Source organism: Corvus hawaiiensis, chromosome 15 (genome assembly GCF_020740725.1).
Source record: "Corvus hawaiiensis isolate bCorHaw1 chromosome 15, bCorHaw1.pri.cur, whole genome shotgun sequence".
Lineage (NCBI taxonomy): Eukaryota > Metazoa > Chordata > Aves > Passeriformes > Corvidae > Corvus > Corvus hawaiiensis.
The window spans coordinates 16,746,155-16,765,669 of NC_063227.1; the positions used below are offsets into that span (position 1 = coordinate 16,746,155).

Consider the following 19,515-nt stretch of genomic DNA (forward strand, 5'->3'; position numbering starts at 1 on the left):
GATACAGGTAGTATTTCAACTGACACTGTCTTTGGTTAATGCACTATTTTCTCATCACAGCAGCTTGGCAGTGAATGGCAAAGCTGTGGTGGAGAGAGGAGAAATACATCCTGCTACCTATGTGAATTACACCCTATCCATGTGAAATACACCCCTTATCCGTGTGAAATACACCCCTTATCCATGAGAAATACTCCCTGCTATCCATGAGAAATACACCCCTTATCCATGTGAAATACACCCCTTATCCGTGTGAAATACACCCCTTATCCATGTGAAATACACCCTGCTATCCATGAGAAATACACCCCCACCCATGTGAAACACACTCCTTATCCCTGTGAAATACCCCCAGATATCTTTGTGCAGCGCATCAAGAAGGGGCTCATCCTCTGGTGCCACAAAATTTGCCCTTCTACACATGCTACCTTGTAGGAAACTGTCTCACCAAAGGCATCCCAGAGCTCCATAACCAACTGCTCAGGAGGAAGAGTCTGTTTGGAGATTTCTCCAGGAACAGATGGCCTCGAAGGCAAAGGCCCAGGCAGGCTGCTCCATCAGGGGTGGCTCTGGAGGAGAGACTCTCCTACGAGGAGGGGACAGCTTGCTGAAGGAGCCAGCCAGAAGGCCCTGGTGGGTGACCAGCAGTACCTGGCACTCTCCTCCAGTGGTGCAGTCCCAGCTCCCCTCAGTTCTGTCCTGACCTTTCCCCTTCTCCTCAGTAACACAGCTCCAACCAGACGTATTTCCAAACCTATCTCCAGGCAACTGTGCACTGTTGAATCCTGCACCTTCACCTCCAGCTCTGAGCCAAGTGCTCAAACAAGGGAAACCTGGAATAGCTTCTCCACTGCTCACAGGTGACCTACAACCTCCATTTGAATCGGCTTTTTTATAATTTGTATGAACAAGCTGAACAACATTTTTGAAAGACTGACAGGTATGACTCAGTTACCTAGATATACTCCTAGATATACCCCTAACACATAACTCTGACTTCAGCAACGTTATCTGGAGAGACTTTGCACCTAATGCTTATAAACACCACAGTACAGGACATGTCTAGAGGGAATCCAGAAATTTGGGTTCTGTTTATGGCACTTCTCTGTCATTGTTTCAGTTCTTTTCCAACTTGGTATGTAGCATTCAAAATCTGTTTTCAAAGAAACATTTGTCATAAAATTATAAAACATCACTATTTTTGCAAAGGGCTCAAAGAATAAAGGGAAGTCAGTTTTTCAATGTTGTGTTTCTTCTTTCCCCAAATTAGGATTCTACTGTTTCTCCTCTGAAGCATCCAGCAGCACCAGTTTTGAACTGGAATGCTCTGATGAAGCCCATTTCACAGTGGGAAAAGCTGATGGTTTTTTTGTTGTTATGATATTTCCACTGCCATGAAAACACAAGTGCTTAAGATTCTGAGCCTATGCTTCAATAGAGCAGTTCACCACTTTATATTTCAGCTCTTCATAACTGGAATGCAAAGATGTCTCTCCTTGCCAGCTCAAGGCTGGTTACAGTAATTCATATAACCTTAACTTCTATAAAATTCCTTTGCAGAGGGACAAGTCCAGTTCACTCTTCACTGCCTGTCCTAGTTTGACTTCATAGTCACACATTAACAAATTATGCTGTAAAATCAGGTATAAGAACTATAATGAGGAGAAGGGAAGATTTATATCCTCTTTAAACTAGCTGTCCATGTAGGTTTTTGTCGAACTAGCATGTACTAAGCCGAGTTCCCAGCTCAATTCGCCACTAAAATGAGCTCTCCAAATGAATTTCTTTTTCAGTACATTTCATTTCATTTCCCAAATGAGAGTTACAGGGATACAGTTGATGGACTGTCTCACTGAAAATTTCTTTCCTTGAGTTTTCATGATTTTATATTTTTTACAAAAGCAGGCAAATCTTGAGAGAACACCTATATCCTCCTGCTCCAACAGGCAACTGTTAAAAACCTTGTCACTTTTGGAAGTCATAGTCTGCACAGACAACCACATTTAAATGAGTTCTGCTCACATTACATTTCTCATTCAGCAATTATTATCTCTTCTCCTGACTTAAACAACTCATTTTCCTCCACTTCACTGTATCATAAATCCAAATAGCTGAACTCATGCTCCATCTAAAACTTCATTTCATGAGAAAAAAAACCCTGTGGTTGCCTCTTTGGTAAAATTAGCTTCTGCTAATAGCTTAATTCATTTATCCACTTCTTTTTATCCTTCCTCTCCCAAGACTGTTACATTTCTAAACTTCTTTTTTAGTTAAACTTTTGATATAACGTATCAGATATTCTGGGTATCATCTCCACAACAGTGTAGAAGCTGCTCAGCACTCTCAAATATCAGGTCTCAACGAGCACTATGCACAGCTTCATCTTCCACACGCCCATAACACTTCTGCACACCTCTAGGGCTGGGCATTAATTAACCATGGTCAAGTGGGGTCAAACCTTTCTTCTCTAAGTGCACCTGTTTCTCTTACTTTGACACATGTAAATGAAATGACAGAAAAAGGCATTCCTAAAACATTTCTAGCATGAGCAGTTTTACTGTATTTCCATCAGCCAATCCACGTACCCACAGGATAAAGCTTTAGGGCTCACAGGCTGTGGGAGATAAAAGAACATAACAGCACAAGACTCACAGTCTATCAAGATTCAGACTCACATCATCTACATAACACGCTCCCTGTGTCACCACTGGGGCTGCAAAACTACCTCCAAATTTATGTCTGCTGTCTTTTTTTCCACAGCACACACACTGCCATGCCTCTCCTCCACCACATCCTTCCTTTTGACCCACCTCAAGAGATTTCTTTTTCCACTTTTTGTCTTTTTTTCTTTTGTTCTCCTTTTAGGAAAATGTATTTCTATCACTCAAGAGCCAAGTGCAGTTCCAGAGACTTCACGAATAGGCCCAACATACAGACACATGATTTGTGAGTATTATCAGCCCCATTTATCAGCATGGAAACTTGTAGAACAGCAAAGTGCATTGGCTCCCTAAGAATCCTGTTTCAGTCCCTGGGATAAAATCTGCTCCTCATGTTTTAAAGTCCAATCATTTGTCAACAGACTCAACAGATTTGCATTTTCTATTTCCTTTCTTTTGTATTCCAGTCAGCTGTAAAGCTCTTCCCTTGAGAAATACCAAATTATCCACACTTAATTGATTTCTTATGTTGATATCATTGGCAAAGTTAAAGTAGAAGAAGTAATTTGAGAACCAAAGTGTTAACTGGAATCCAATAATTCTTACAAAGCTGAAAAAAACAACAATTTGATCTCCTCCCATACAGTTTAGCAACGACAAAACCAAACAGGATTGCTGTTGTTTGCATTCAAACACGACACAGCCATTTTCCACTCTGGCTTTTTTATGGGAACAGCGATATGAGACTGTGAGCTGATAGATAAACAAGTAATTGGCACCATTACCAGAGCAGACAAAGTCCTTCTTCTGCACCTCAGCCACGAGGAAGCCGCGCAGGCCGACGGGCGCCAGGCAGAAGGTGAACTGGCCGATGGTGCGGCGCTGGCGCAGCCAGTCCGACAGCCAGGCCAGGTGGCAGTCGCAGTGCAGGAAGTTGGAGTGGAGCCGCCTGCAGAAGACACAGCAAACCCACGGTTACTGGTGGCTTTTTAATCATAAGCCACAAAGAGAGCGATCAACCGCGAGCTCTCTGCTGCCGCGTCAGTGGGATCGCTGCACGTTCTTGCTTACAGATGAGCCAGGGCTTGACTGTCCTCATTGCCAGGGAGTATTATACAAAGGTCAGATATAAATCTGTGCTATTATTAACAATGTTTTGGAAGAATTAAGTTCAATGGTGATCCACCATTCTAGAGACAAAAACATGCAAAATTTAAGATTGCTCCACATAATCACTTTGCTTGTGATTTCATATCAGAAAGAGCTGCATGAATGTGATATCTCTGAGTGAATTAAAAGGATGGCTTGTCTAAACATGAGGATCAGGCTGAGGAACAGGATGATGAGTGATTCTTCCCTTTTCTCCCTCCTTTGGGGAGAAGTGGAGAGAGGGAGAGAGAGAACCCCTCCACATTAGCTCAGTTGGCTGGAGCACGGTGTTAATAACATCAAGGTTGTGGGTCTGATCCCTCTATGGGCCATTCATTGAAGACTTGGACTTGATGACTCTTATGGGTCCCTTCCAACTCAATATTCTGGGAAAAGACAGGCAAAATAAAACATCAGAGGCTATTGATACCATTTCTGTTCCTGTGTTGCCTGAACCAGTTCCTCAATGCTCTTTTTCCTGTAGTAATTTAACACAAGTGTGAAGGACCTACAAGGAATTTTCAGCTCATAATAGATCCACTCATGGGCAGCTCCCTGCCCAGCCTGCTCCGTGCCTGGCACCACGGACTTGCAGAACCATTATCACATCTGCAAAATGATGATGGGTTCACGGAAAAAATCTGGTCATTTAAATAGCTACCAAACTTTAGGTCAAAACAAAAGTCCAGGACATTAATTATTTCATTCCTGTAATGACTCATGCATTTGCAGTGTTGCACCAAATGAAACGATGAACCAAATTAAAAATCCTGTCAGAAGTGGTTAGACAAAGCATTATTCACTAATATTACAGGCACACATTTGGTGTGCACCAGATTTAGCCTTGTCCATCCTCCAAAGAAATTGAATGTCTGTCTGTGAGCTGTCCTTACAGCACAGCACAGCAGCAGCTCAGCTCAGCAGTGGCGCCCAGGCTGACAGTCCCCAGATTTGTATGTCTGGGGTGGAGAGCCACAATAAAGAAAATATTTTAAAAAACCACAAATCTGGAACTGAGAGTTTATCCTGTAGAGATGGAAAACACTAATCTCCTGGGAGCACTAGAAAATGTGATTGTTTGACAAGGATGGCTAGAAGACCTTGAGTTTAGGGATTCTGAAGTTATTTAATTGAAGCTGCAGGAAGTTCGATTTCTAGTAAAATGTTTGGCTATTACAAACCATTAATCTGCCTTTTTGTTGAAGAACAAATAAATACATAAATATCATCTAGCCAGAAATCATCCTAAGTAAGACTTTGTCGTAACCTAAGAGAGGCAGCATTTCAGTTAAGTCCTCAGAGTCTCATCCTTCCCACCACAGCAGTCAACAGCGATACGCAGGAGCATTTTCCCTCTGGAACTGAGCTCATCCCATGCCATTCCCTGCACCCGCCATATGCAGGCATGAGTGAGGAAAGCACAATATCAAAAAAAGGTTTAGGGTTAGGGAGTTTTCCAGTTCTGTGAGCTGGGCTGTTTTTTTCCTTCACGTCACTAAACTGATTTATCTGGGTTTCAGTAGTGCAAACCACCACCTCTCTGCCTCAGCAGAGCCATCCCTGTCATCTTCTAAAGTCCTTTTGTGCAGCTACTCCATGGTTTGCTTTGGAGAGGAGATCATTTAGAGACCTTCTCAATCTTAACAAAGCAGCCTATCAGAATATATTTTTAATAATTATATTAATAAATATAGCCTCAAGAAGACTTTTCACAGTACTTCAAAAGCATTATAAACCAATTCCCTGTGAACACAAAAAACACTGAAGTGATTTTGCACATTTTCAGTTTACCCTTAAATAAAAAAAATTAAAAGAAATACCGTAATTACCTGTCTCAGCAGTAACTGACAGATGCAGAGACAACAGGACACTTACCATTAAGCAAATAGGTAGAGGGAACATGCTTTATTATAAATAAAGCTGTTTCAAGCAAAGGAAAACAGATCAATAAAAACTAATTCCTGTCACTTCCAATCAAGGCTAAAAATCGATGAAACTTAAGAACAGAAAAGACAGTTAACTAAAATTCTTAGCACAGAAGAGCTGATTTTAGTAAATAATTCTTCAATGCTTTAAATGCTTCAAACTTCCTGGCATTTTACCCTTTTTTTCTTTTCCCCTGAGTGCTCATGTTCAAGGTTAATATACTTTTTATATTTTCTTCTCTATTCTACAATGGGCAGATTGTTTTGAGAGCCATGAAGAAAAGCTGTTTATTCACGGAACCATCAGATCAGCAGGAGCATCCCCAAATGTCCTGCTAATGGATCTCATCAGAGTGTAAAAGAGACACACAGGGACACACTGTCCACACTGCACTGGGCCTCAGCTAATGGGAAAAAGGGCTCTTCCCCACCTAAGGAGCATTCAGACCAGGGATTTCCTACAAAAACTTCCAAAAAAATCCACATCGAAGTGTGAGACTATTTGAGAAGGGGGACACACTGATGACCATTTTTTAAGAAAACAGTGGAGTCACCAAACTGTGAGGACATCATTCATGATCCATTTCCAACAAGAAACCCTAGGGAATATTAACATCTTCCCCCAAACAGTATCTTTATACAAATTCCTATATAGACCTGCTAGGGGTGTTATTTGGCAGTCTTTGGAGACTGAAACCTGTCACTAGATATTGATGAAACTGACTTTACAGAACATCAGCTGAATGAATACAAATGCAAGTTTGCCAAAGTTGCCCTTTTATCCATAGACCGTAAATTAAGTTTCCAGCAAATCCTTTTAGAGTGGGTCAGCATTCATGTTCTATAAAATGTGTCTCTCAGAATTCAATAGAAAAGCTTCCCTTTATAAATCCTATTTATGACTTTCTTCCCTTTTTTTTTTTCTTTTTTTCCCCCCTTAATTACAGCAGAGGGGGATTAGTCAGTGTAAGTCTCCGGGGAGCTATACACTAAGCCATCTCTGAAATTAAACGAAAAGGAAAATGGCAGAAGGCACTGAAGGCAGTGAGCTCTGCTAACAGACAAGACTGGCTAATCTGGAAAAACCAGGCAAATTTTCTGGACCACTGTGACTGAATAAGAAAAGGCAAAGCTCCAGGAACCTTAACTCTACACCTTTATCTTCTTTATTCATTCTCTTCTTAAAGACAAACATCTCATTTCCATTTAATTACTTACATTAAGATCTAATAATGTCATCATTTAATGAAGAATGTAAATTTAAGTCAGAGGTTATCTTGCAGAGATTGACATAAGTAAGAGCCATTTTTCTTCAGTTCTGTTAATTTATTTAATATGATTTACACATGCATGCAGAGCATCCTTGAAGTATTGCATTTTTTCAGTGGCACAGAAAATTTTCAGGCTAGCTACTATTTCCCTTTCTTTGCCTTTTAAATTAAATACATCTTGAATGAGTTTGAGAATCCGGAGGAAAAACAGGGATGCTTTGTTTAGACGTGACTTTTCCTGAAGCCGTGTATTCCCTAAAGGAATTTAAAGAAATAATTTACTTAAAGAAAATGGTTTTGGTAGGCTATGGCTAAATTATACAAATGCTTAGTCTAATTTCACAGTCTTTGTATTTTGATCTACTAAAGAACAGAGCTTTTCCAGTGCAATGGCATCCAGCTCAAAACCAAATGGATTTGATATAAGAGAAGCTTTTATTAAAAAAAAAATCCATCAGAATAAGTAACATTTTGTTTCAGAAAGTATCTGGAAAGATGCTTTTTCCCCATCCTTTAAAAATGCCTTGTTTCAGAAATTAGTATTTTGAATTTGAAAAGAATAAATGGGATTTAAACACAGGATATTTACAAAATTCAATAATTTGATCCATCTGAACAGTTTTTAGGATCTTGATAATGTTCCAGCTTGGAACACATTTCACATTATGGATTTTCCCATGGGGAAAAAAAAAAGCTAGTTTCTTTTCTGGGTAAATTCAAAATCTTGATAAAACTGACTCTTACTTAATGCTGGGCAAATCCAGAACAGTGGCTCTCAGGGGCCTTTCACCCTGCCCAGGCTCACCAGGGGCTCCCCAGCCCTGAAGCCACCCAGGTCCCTGAGGCAGCCTGAGGGACTGAAATGACATTATCGCAGAGGACAAATAGCCAAAAAGTTGGCTTACAGCATCAGTATTGTATTATAATATCAGAAGATCCTACTCACAGAGTCCTGATCTTTGGCATGTGATTGAAGCTGGTGACAGGAATGCGGGTGATGTTGTTATTGTTGAGGGTACTGTTAGGAGAGAAAAAAAAGGGAGAGAAGAGAATAATAGATTGATCAGTTATTTGCATTTCTTCACCAACACACTATTTACAGAAACAACCCGTTCAAATTCTTGGTAATAAATGTGCCTGGCTTCGAGCAAGAAGACACACTCCCCGATAGCAGTGACAATTAGTGACATACCGTGAAAGATATTGCTCAGGGAAAGCAACCAACAGCAGCGTAAGGATGGCTGGAGGCCACTGTGTGCCATGTCTGGGTAACGAGGGGCACAGGAGTTTTTATCAACTACTGGAACAGATCCAGACCTGTCAGTTCAGCTGCCTCTTTGTTCAAAAACCTGGTGCAACCTGAGTGGGGGGACACGAGACTTGGGCACAGCATGTAAAGGGCTCACTGTGACCAAAAGAGAGCTGTTGTCTCTCACAGGCTTGTTAGCACAGCCCACTGACACGGCCAGACAGCTCCAATTGCTCCTCGGAAACACATGGACGGATGGGCTCCCTCTCCTCCCTTTCCTTAGGAAAAATATGGGGAGTGGAGCAGCCTGTAATAAAGTATGTCCTGACGCAGGCACGTAAGGATTGCTGCTGTTCTATCAAAGCTGAGCCTGAAGAGAAAATAATCTCAGCAGCTGGAGTGGAGGGACCCCCTTAGAGCTTCTCAGGAAGAATGAACTGACTCGATTACCATCAGCCGAGTGTACTGCTCCCATTTGTGTAGCTCCTAATTATATCAATGACTCTCCAGCAAATTAGAAGCTATAAAATTTATCAAGATGGCACAGGAAATGGAAAGCACTTCAACAGAGCATAATTGCCATGCTGCAAGTGCACCAAATCTGCAAATACAAGTAGCCCAGTTTGTCATGAGAATGGACAGGGCTGGTGACCACTCTGTCCCCCAGCGTGGCCAGTCCTGCCATCGCCTATTTGAAACATGTGGTGTCCAGAGCACCAGGGCAGGGAGCAACCTCTGCTTTCTACCTGGAGCACAGAATTCCACAGGGTCACTTTGGCAGAAGACAGTGCTTTTGTGCGTTTATGTATGTGCTGAAGGAAATACCTGCTGAAGCAACCTAATGGTGTGTCATCCTTCCCTGAACGATTTAGCTGCTCCCATGTCATGTATTTACATGAGACATTTAATCAAAAGCTCTAGAAAAGTTTTCCAGGAGTTAACTCTCTTTCTTGATCATCTGCCAATTCAAAAACATTTTTACAATTCTGCCTAGAAATCCCTTGGCAGAGCCATCATCTAAAACGTCAGCAGATTACAGCTAATTAGATTTTACCCTATTAAGACTGGGTTTTGGGTACACAGGAAGACATACACACACACTGGCAAAGCCAGGAGGTTGCAGGGTACCCTGGCTCTGCACAGGCACACTCAGGAGCAGGGTGGGAGCAGCTCTGACACTGGCAGCATGTTTTGCTGCTGCTGCTGTGCTGCATCCTGGCAGGACAGCACCCAAGCACTCTGTCAGCAGGATCAGAACTGGTATTCCAGCACACTGCTGCACCAGATGGATGCACTGGCAATCTGGAGCCAGCTTGGGGGCTGACATACCCATGACAGCAAGCTGCACCAACAGAGCAAAATTACCCTTCCTTCCCAAATCTGTGAGCAGAGAGAGTTATGTCAGTAAAAGCAGAGTTTTGAAAATCTGGAATCTGCATGTGAGATCTGCTGCCAGAGATCTGTATCAGTCAAGTCACACACGTTCACACACCAGGCTGATAAGAGCTGCCAGTCTCAGCACATGATAACTTATAGTATAACGTGTAGTATTCATTCCAGATCCTCTGGAAAACTTGAAGATATTAAAAATTGGACAGGAAACACACAGCCAAGTACTGGGCTCAGTGGGTGTACAAACTCCTGGGTTTGTGGATTCAGGTTCTCAATATGCAAGGACTCAAAGGCAGTCTACTAAAAATTTAAAGGACAAGATGAAGAGGGAAACACTGTCAACTTCAGCAGGAGAGCTGGAAGTCAGCTCTTAGAGCTGTCAGCCACTCTGCCAGCTGTGCCTCCCAGCCTGCAGGACTCTGCTGTTCTGTGGCTGCAGTGCTGGCAGTGAGCACCCTGAGCACCAGTGCTCATCTGCAGGGCTGAAACTCTGCCTCTCAATCCCTGCTAAGGTCACGGTGGCAACTCACATCCTGCTGTGGCACCTCTCTGTCATACAAGTGCCAGTGCTCCATTACCTTATTTACCCAGTGATGTAACCAAAGTCTTTTGTGGCCAATGAGCCAAAACAAGCTTGTACAACAATTTCAGAAAGTGAACAAACCCACTGGGAGTGCATGAATATATACATCAACACACTCAGCCTTCAGTATCTGTGTGTGTTTGCTCTTTACATGTTGGGAAGTTCAAACAGGGCTCAGAAATGGCATATATAATTGCACCACCATTTTTTTCCCTGTAAATATATAAATATAATTCTGAGGCAACCCTCTGCCTTAGTTGCCTGTTACATTAAAATGAGTTATGCACTCGGACGGAAGATTATAGGTATGCAGTGATAAATAAAAGCCACATGTAAAGTCAGCTCACAAAAACTAAATCACATACGTAGCTGATGTCTGAATCAGTCACACATGGCACTACAGGAGTCACTAGGGGCCATAGGAATTCAAGAGAGATTTTTCTATTGATTTCTAAAGGATGTGGATTGGATTTAGGCAGAACAGGCTGTGACAGTGAGCTTCCTTCTGCGCTGGGCAGAGAACACATCCCTGTCTCCCAGTGCAATTCATCTGCATGCAGAAAGGTCACCATTACTGTCTGACTCGATGATTCAAAAATATTTTAAAAGTTCTTAAAATATTTCTATTTCACAGACAAAGCATTATTCCAATCACACAGCGTTTCTGCTCACAAGATATCAAATGAGAGTGGCTCAGGTTTTGCAGGTATTTGAGGTTTCAAATATTTGCTTATTTTCAAATAAGCAAAGGTTTCCCACAGTTCATTGAGAAATATATAACCCTCCTTCTAAGAATCCTAAATCAGTGTTGAATTATTATTCTCTTCAAACACAAATTTCAGGGATAACTCTAGCAGACAGCTACTGCTCAGGTGACTTAGTAGAATACTATTTCATTGATATTTAAATGTTAACCATAATGAATGCAATAAAACATCTATGATAACAGCAATTATTTCAGAACAGAGGAGGCCAAACACTGCAAAGGGCACTAATTGCTAGTGAACAGTCTGCACTACAGCCCAGCTGGAGCTGCAGGAATTTAACTCTGCTGCTCTGGCTGCACAGCAGTCAGCTCCCAGGCAATGGGAGCTCTGGAATGGGAACATGTTCAGGTAGAGATGAGCTCTAGAGACATTCTGTAAAGCCTTTCATCACGCACATGATTCCTTCCCAGCAATGATTTTTTAAGAGATGTGTCCTGACAGGGGTGAGCATTTTTAGCACATGATGGGAAAATACAAATGATGCTCCAGTTGCCTGCTGGCTGCTCCAGGGTCCCAGCCTCAGACTGATCCACCCAATATTCAAATCCATAGGAAGAGATTTGTAAATACCAGAAAGCTGTGAGAAATAGAAATTCCAGAATCTTCTGATTCTTCCAACATCATGTGGGAAAACATATTCTGCTGAGTGGTCCTCATCCTTATACCTCCCACCTCTTCCAGAACCCAACATGTCCCTTGAAAAAGCACTGTCCTCTCATTTAGAAGTCCTCTCCCTGTAAACTATTCACATCCAAAATGCTGTATCAGGAAACTGGAGCTATAGACAATATTATTTATGCCAGCCAACTTCCCACCTTGGGCTGTGATCCTTGTCAGATCTTGCAGGGTAAGCAGAAGCAGACTGCAGCAGTCCTAAGGATCCTCCAAGGACTACTTGGAAGATGCATAACGTGAGATCAGCAGCCTCTGAGGTGGCACATCCTCCACCACTGTGAGCTGGCATAGTCCCACAGACTTCAATTTACAGCCCCAGCGGAGCCGCTTTCCTAACTCACTGCTCTGCCAGTCGCCCAAACTGGCTACAGGCACACGTGGAGCTGCCTTCTTCCTTCTAAAGGATAAAGCTGATTTACAGCCCCTACTAATCAGAATTTTCCTAAAGGAAAGAGTGCTCAGTCTGCAATCCTGTCATGATTTGAAAACAATTACTTATCTCCTTCCTCAAACTTTTGGTGCAAGTTTAATTCCATGCAGTTGCATATTTGTCCTCTTCTAACTTGCTCCAAATTCATGAACACCACTGCAGTTTCCTGACAGAGAGCTGTTAATTCCAGACTTAATGTAATTACATTAAAATCACTAACCAGCAGAAACGACTGTCATGTCTATGGTTTTTTCAATAATATTTACGCATTAGTCTTTACACATTTCTCCACCTTCTTGTATAGGACTGATGAGAGTCAGAAAAAAATGATACTTCTAATGCTAGAGGAAATCACACAAATTTTATGGCAGAGACCTTGAGACAAAAGGAAACTACTTAAATTTTGAACCTAATAGTACAAGTATTTTATTTTAAAAGCTCAGAAACTCTAAGCACCCTTTCAGGTCCCCTGGACTAATTCAGAGAGCAGAAATCCCAGGCTGTCACATCAATATTCAGTCTCAATTCGGTAAATCATAGACTACACAGAGATTTTTGTTTCCCTTCTTAAAATTCAATTAATATCATTAAGAGCATATAATAAATACCAGAATCCTTGTCAATTTTTTCATCTGAAATAATACTTCCATGAAAACATACCCACATGCTCTATTCTGGTTTAGTACCAAAAGGATCTTCTCTGACAGAAAATGTTACACAACACAACAGAAATACCTGAAACATTAACTATTTAGTAAAATAGCAACTGTCCTAATGTTTTCCAGCCACACTTCAAGTGGGAAACTACATAGGTTGTTTCTTTTGTTTAACACACAACACTGATGACAATACCACCTGCTGCATCCCAGCTTAAAAAAACATTCTGGTCTTCTAGTTTATCACTGACAAAAGCAAAAAACACTTTGCAGATGTCCATTTTCTAAGTACAAGGCATTTTCATAATTGTACAGTACAATAGCCACAGTGATATTTCTTGTTTTCAACCTGATTTTGAACAGATTCAAATGAAAGGGGCAGGGGAGAACCTGTTGGATGCTGAAGATGCCTTTTGTTACTTGTCAGTAACAGACTGGTTTCCTTTCCTATTCCACTTCTGCAGCTGAATAGCAAAACAGCTAAGCAAACTGAGAAATTTTAATTCAAACTTAATTCAAATTGAGAAAACACTTTTCCCCACCCAAGGCTTAATAAGCATCTCCCATAGCTACTAGAGGCCTGCTGTGCTGGCCATTCAGGTTTTTGATCCACACCAGCCTGCTTTTGTGTCACATTTGGCTGACCATGGGACATCACAGCATTTGCAAAATTCTCAGTTAGAAAGAAATACTCAGACCCATTTACTGATAGGTAAATGAAGAAAGAGATCTGCATGTACTAGATTATTGCTGCGTTTGAACGCCTTTTATTTTTGGGCACTGTAGATTCTTTACAGGCTTCCAATACACAGGATTTGATATCAGGAATCCTGCAAACTGCAGCCCTTCTTTGGCAGCACAGGCTTCCATGTGTCTGTGGGCTTCACTCTAAGTTAAACAACGATGTTCAGTTCCTTTTCCCACTCAAAACTCTCTTGACGCACTGTGAAAGGGTGGTGCTGGGTTACCTCCCTCTGTGATAAACCTGGGTTTTGAAAGTGAGATGCTGATACAGAGCAGCAAAGCAAAAGGGACAAGGCTGGTGGGGCAGAGCTGTACCAGACCATGCAGCACTGGTAGCACTAACAACTAACATTTCCTTCTGTCTCCTCCAATTACCCCACTGCTCAGTCACGGGGTGCTCTTGGCTGTGTGCGTAATCCCCACGCTGTGTGTCCGTAACACCATGTAATTGGGCCTAATGCAAGATTATTATCCGTGTACATGCAATGGATAGCTACAAATGGTGTGTCTGCAGGCTGGTAACGTTCCCAGGAGTGAATTACTGTCATACTCCCCGATTACTGCTTCTCCCACAACTGCCATGGCTCCCAGCTCCTATCCCCAGTGTAACTATACATCCCATAAATGAGACCAGGAAATTTATTCAGACTTAACCAAGACATCTCCAAGCATAATTAAGCCTCTCATGTTAATAGTTTTTTTGATAATGTTACTTCTACTCAGAAGTGGGTGAAGTGATGCAAAAAAAAAAAAAAAGGCTGAACAGCTCTGCCTAAGTTGCCAGTGGAGCTCAGAAGACAACACTACTCTGTCCTGGCAGTGCCAGAAACACAACTTCTCCAAGACCTCAAAGCTTTGGGGTGTGCCTGTGTGTGTAGTGTTGGTAAATAAGAGTGAAGGAATCTTTCCCCTGTGTACTGAAACTGTTGAGCCTGTGCAAGATCAGACATCACCATCAGTATTTATGCACATAAAGAGAAGGATCTAAGGGTCTGTCTGAAATACAGAGACAAAACATCAGTTTGGGAGACTGCATCAGCAGCATAATTTAGCACTAAGAGTGCCAGTACCTTAGACCTCTGTGTTAGCAGATTCATATCACTTACTTTTAAACCTCCATTGAACTACATAAAATACCATTGCAAAGGGAATACATCCTCTGTTCCTTGTATTCACACAAGGGTTAAGAAAAGCAGTAACAGGCTTAAATTTCACAGAGGGACTTTCATTATATATAGGGAAAATGTTTCTTACAATAAGAACAGAGTGTGCAGCCATCAGCAGGGAGGCCTGTAATAAAATACTAAATGAATCCCTGTCAGGAATGGCATTGGATTCAATGGGCCTGCCCCTGGGAGGGACAGTGGATGACAACTTCTGACCCCCTCCAGCCCTCACACAGCACCCAATATAACTAACAGCTGCAATTCCAAAAAGTGAATCTAAATCTATATTTAGTAATAAACCCAAGACTTTAATTTTATACGCTGCCATAATTAATGTTTGTAATTAACTTTCAGATTGCAGGGCAAAAGAAGCTATATTTCCAATAGCTGTAAAGAGCTCTTTTTCACACAAGTCAGGAGGAAGTTGCATTGAATTAAGTATTTACTGTTTCTTATGGCCTCTGATGAAAAAGCAAAGTGGCTTTGGCACTCCATCCCTCAGCACTGAGTGCAGTCACCTTCGACTTTCAAGGCATCCAAGGTTTGCTTGTTAGGCAACGTCCAAAACTCAACTGCATCTCTTCTGAGCTGTGGCGAGTCCCGAGTGCCTCTTGTACTCAATTCCTTGATCTCACCACAGACTGTTTGAGCGAAAGCCCACAACTACCATGCGGGCAGATAATGAAAGCAACTGATGCTGCACTGATTAATCCGTTACTCGGCACTGTTAGAAAACATAATGATCTCACAAGGGGCCTTATTCACTGACATAGAGCAGCAGAGCTCTGAGCTGACACCTCAAATTAGCAGCACAAGCAATAACAGCTGGGGGTTTGTCTCAATATTTGTACCCAACTTTAAAATGAGTTGGCACAAGACAAGTGCTATTTTTAAACACAATGTTACCCAAGGCAAATAATGGTCTAAATAGTCTCCAGGTGACACGAAGAACCCACTGAAATAAAAATAACTGGTTGCCAATTTGTGGTTTTTGTTCTAGTATTAGTCTTTTGACAATGTGTTCACAAATGTTCTCAACACAGCAACGTGAGAGGCTCCAGCATCGTTAACTTGGGAAGCTGACATCAGAAATATGACTATCTCAAGGATACAGAGGAAAGAAAATCTTCCTTTTAGAAATGTATGGAAAAAATAAAGTAAATAAGCTTAGCAGAGAATTATGCACAAAACTGCCAACAGTGTTTATTGCTACAATTGCCTTGTTCTTCCCATTCTGTGGCTAATTTTAATTTGCATATAACTGTCAGATTTTAACTATTTAAGCTTATTATAAAGGCCAGATGTTTAAAGCAGACATTTTTTCCCCTTGAAGGAGTGAGATTCCTTTCAAAGACATCAGGCTTTAGGGAAACTGAGTTATTATAGTAACAGACTCTGTTTAAAACTCCTGTTTTGTCACCTGGCAAGAACCAGGATGATCACGTTTGCCCACAGCACAACTTTAGCACATATTAACTTAAGTCCTGTAATTGCTGCCTTAATTCTCCCTAGAGTCTAGCTGTGCCTTGGCTGGAGTCTCTGCAACTGACAAGCTCAGGAGCTGAGGCTAAGAGCAGGGGAAAGAGAGGACTGCAGCGAGAAAATGCTGGGCAAGCTGAAGAGATTGGGACTAGGAGTCACTGGAAAAGGGCAAGAGGCCAGAAAAAAATCATATGGGCCAGCACATCAAAGGTTTTACTTGGTATTTAAACAAGCATGAGCAAAATTAAGGATTTCAGTGGCATATGGCCAAACCTTCTGGTGTTACCTTTAGCCCTGAATTTATGTTAGATATGCACATACATATCGTTATGCCTGAATTTACTTACTTATGCCAAGACCCAAATAAATAAAATATTCCAAACCAAGATGAAGTAGAGAACAGAACAAGGAAAAATAAAACATAATAAAGGTTATACAGACAAAGTGGTACAAATTTAGATTGTGTACATCGTTAGATGTTAAATCAAAAATATCACTCACATGGTCTTACATGAAATACCTTATTGCTTCCCCTAAAGGAAGTTGCTCTTTCTGTGCACAGAAAGACATTGCTATTTTCCCACACAATCAAATCACCTCTATCAGCTGTATAAAATACACGTACTAGTTGCATCTCCCAATTCTAACATCTATGCCCAGTGAGAGTTGAAAAAGCTTTTTAGAGAAGTTTCAATCAGCTTTTCAATCTTTTACATGGAACTTTAATTCTAGGCAGAAAATAAAAATTCCATTCAGCCTGAATTAAAATATAAAAGCATTGGTGCAAAGACAAGAGAATGCAGGCTGAAATTATTCTGCGCTGCTTTATTTTTGAATGAAGGATTCTCCAATGAGCTATTCTTCTAAACTCAAAAACAGCAAATGAAACATTGGCTTAAATTTTTTTTTTTTTGAATGAAGAAATTTTCTCAGGTCTTTGCCCAAAGGCTACACGTTTTTCAGTACACTGTATTGGGAATGCCTGCTGTGGCTCTAAGTCCTAAGTACATCCAGAATTTTGATTCAGAGAAATAAAATATTTCTGTGAACACTGAGTAAATGTTTTGCATCGTTAGGGTGGTTTTGATGTTTCTCTATGGTACCAAATTACGAGGCTGATATTATTGCCTAGAACCACTGGGAACGAGTCCAATTCTTATAATACACAGACCAATGCCTGCTGAAGCCAGAGCAAATCCCATGGCTGATTTCAGCAGGGAATGAATCTAGTCCCTGCAATCCATTTATTTAGGCACAGATTTTTGCAGGAGCCACAGCAATCAAAAATATAATTGCATTCCATTTAAACTCCCCTAAATTTTATTTTGTAGATTCATTTGAAAATCTCTTGTTCAATGAATTAATACAATAAACCTAAAATACAATTATTTTACTTTCATATAAATTCACTGTTAAGTAGAGATGGCTTTGGTTCTTTTTTTTTACATTATACTCTCATACCAAACATGGCTCTTGGTGTCACCCAACTGTGCACGCATACCAGGTACTGTGGTTTACGGATTCTTTGCTGCTCCTGACAAACCCAGTGGAAACAGGACTGGGTTCTCAATGCATACAGAGGTCTGAAAGCCTACCAGAGTGAATTTATGGAAAAGATGAAACAGAATCAACAACATGAAGTCAGATTATACAAACCTTAAGTTTGATGCATCAGCTCCTCAGCAAAATAAAACAGTTTCTCAGATCCCTGCCTAAACTGTTGTTTCGGGTTAGTCCTTTCTGAAGCTGAAGCAGCCTTACAAACACAATCCAATTCAAATTAACACGGTTCAACTCCAAAATTTGAAAAGAGCAAGCAACTTTGGTCATTTGTTCAGGTTCATGGCTTTTAATGATGGCGATTTCCAAGGTAAAATGTTCCAGCATTCAGTCAGCTGAGTGCTACTATTTTCTTACAGGACTTCACCAAAAGACCTTCTGAAGAAATTGATTAACATTGGATCAGAAAGGAACAGTATCATTGTTCAAAGCCATGTTTTAATTTGTCTTGTCCTGAGCACACTGCAGCCTTAATGCTACAGCTGTATGGTAAAAGACTCTGTTCTGACAGCCTTCCCCTCACAGTGAACACCACCTTTCATACTCCTCCAAGTAACACATCAACTACAGAAAAGCCATTCCAAGTGGCAGAGAGAAATCAGTTGTCTTTTCTGAGGTAGAGAAAGTGACAAAAATGGACTTCTGCACCCATTGTCAGGGCTCTGTGGCAATATTCAGTCTCCTTGGGATGGTCACTGTGCCAGCCCGTGGCCACCTCAATGCCGCAATGCGGCAGTGCCTGAGCGACTGCGGGAGCTTGCGGGGCCCGCGCTGCCTTCTGGGAACAAAGAGGGACAAGCCACCAACCCCATGAGTGACACAGCACTGGCAGTTTAGCCAAATGTCGGTGTAAAAGGTTTTACCAATGCCTTGTAAGAGGCAGCAATGGGAATCCACAGAGAGGGGGCTGCCAGAATCCCTGGGTTCAATTTTCCTCCAACAGCAGAACTAGCAGGTCCTGAAGGCAAAATAACGCCCCTTATTGCTCTGGCCAGAGCAGCCACTCTGATTTCAGTGTCTCAGCTGCCCCTCAGTTCCCAGGGCCATTGGCATTGCCACTGGGAGAGAGCAGCAGGAAGAGATCTTCCATGGCTCCAGCAAGAGGACAATGGGCATGGTGCGGCACAGAACCACACAGGTAATTCCTGGCTTTGGACAGCAGAGGAAGGAAAACAAACAAATCTTTTAAAGAGAGAACACTTCACCTTAACTACCAAAATTGCCTCCCCAAAGTGCAAGAGACTGAGAAGGTATTTGCGGAATAATTTTATATTCTAACGATATGTGTTGCCCCTATCTGCAATTCGTCCACGCTGGAAATTAATGCTAATATTCAGGCTAATATAAATCCACATGAATGAAATAGGGGATGTGTGATACACGCATTCTGTGAATTTACACTTGCATGTATGAACAGTTATTAAAGAAAACTTACATTCATAGAGGAAAGAAATGCTTTGAAAGAACAAAGACTAGACGTAGTTTCTAGACAAGGGCAATTATATGTTTCTTGGTGAAGCTGGAAAGGGATCTGCTTTCCATCAGGATTTTATTTTAATAAGGCATTAGACAGTGCTTGTGTGTATCACACAAGAAAAAGGTCAGTACGTTTAAAAATGCCTATCTTTCCAATTTTTATGTTACTCCCAAACTCCACCTGCCCATAAGAGGCAGCAATACCTGCTTATATTCATGCAATACAGCTAAGAAACTGTAACAATCTGAATAGCAAATACTCACAGTGTTTCATTTGCCTCCAGTCCACAGAGAGAAAAATCGCAAAATAAAATATACACAGAAAAAATT

At 41.3% G+C, this 19,515-nt stretch overlaps 1 protein-coding gene across 2 annotated transcripts in view; it reads right to left on the reverse strand.

Moving 5' to 3' along the window:
- SLIT3 (slit guidance ligand 3) overlaps window positions 1–19,515 on the reverse strand; it is a 486,134-nt gene that overhangs the window by 187,372 nt on the left and 279,247 nt on the right. For both annotated transcript variants that reach the window (XM_048319827.1, XM_048319828.1), the window contains 2 exons: window positions 7,952–8,023; window positions 3,446–3,609 (listed from right to left, as the gene is read on the reverse strand). In XM_048319827.1, the coding sequence (XP_048175784.1) occupies window positions 3,446–3,609; window positions 7,952–8,023 (236 nt within the window). The remainder of the gene's footprint in view (window positions 1–3,445; window positions 3,610–7,951; window positions 8,024–19,515) is intronic.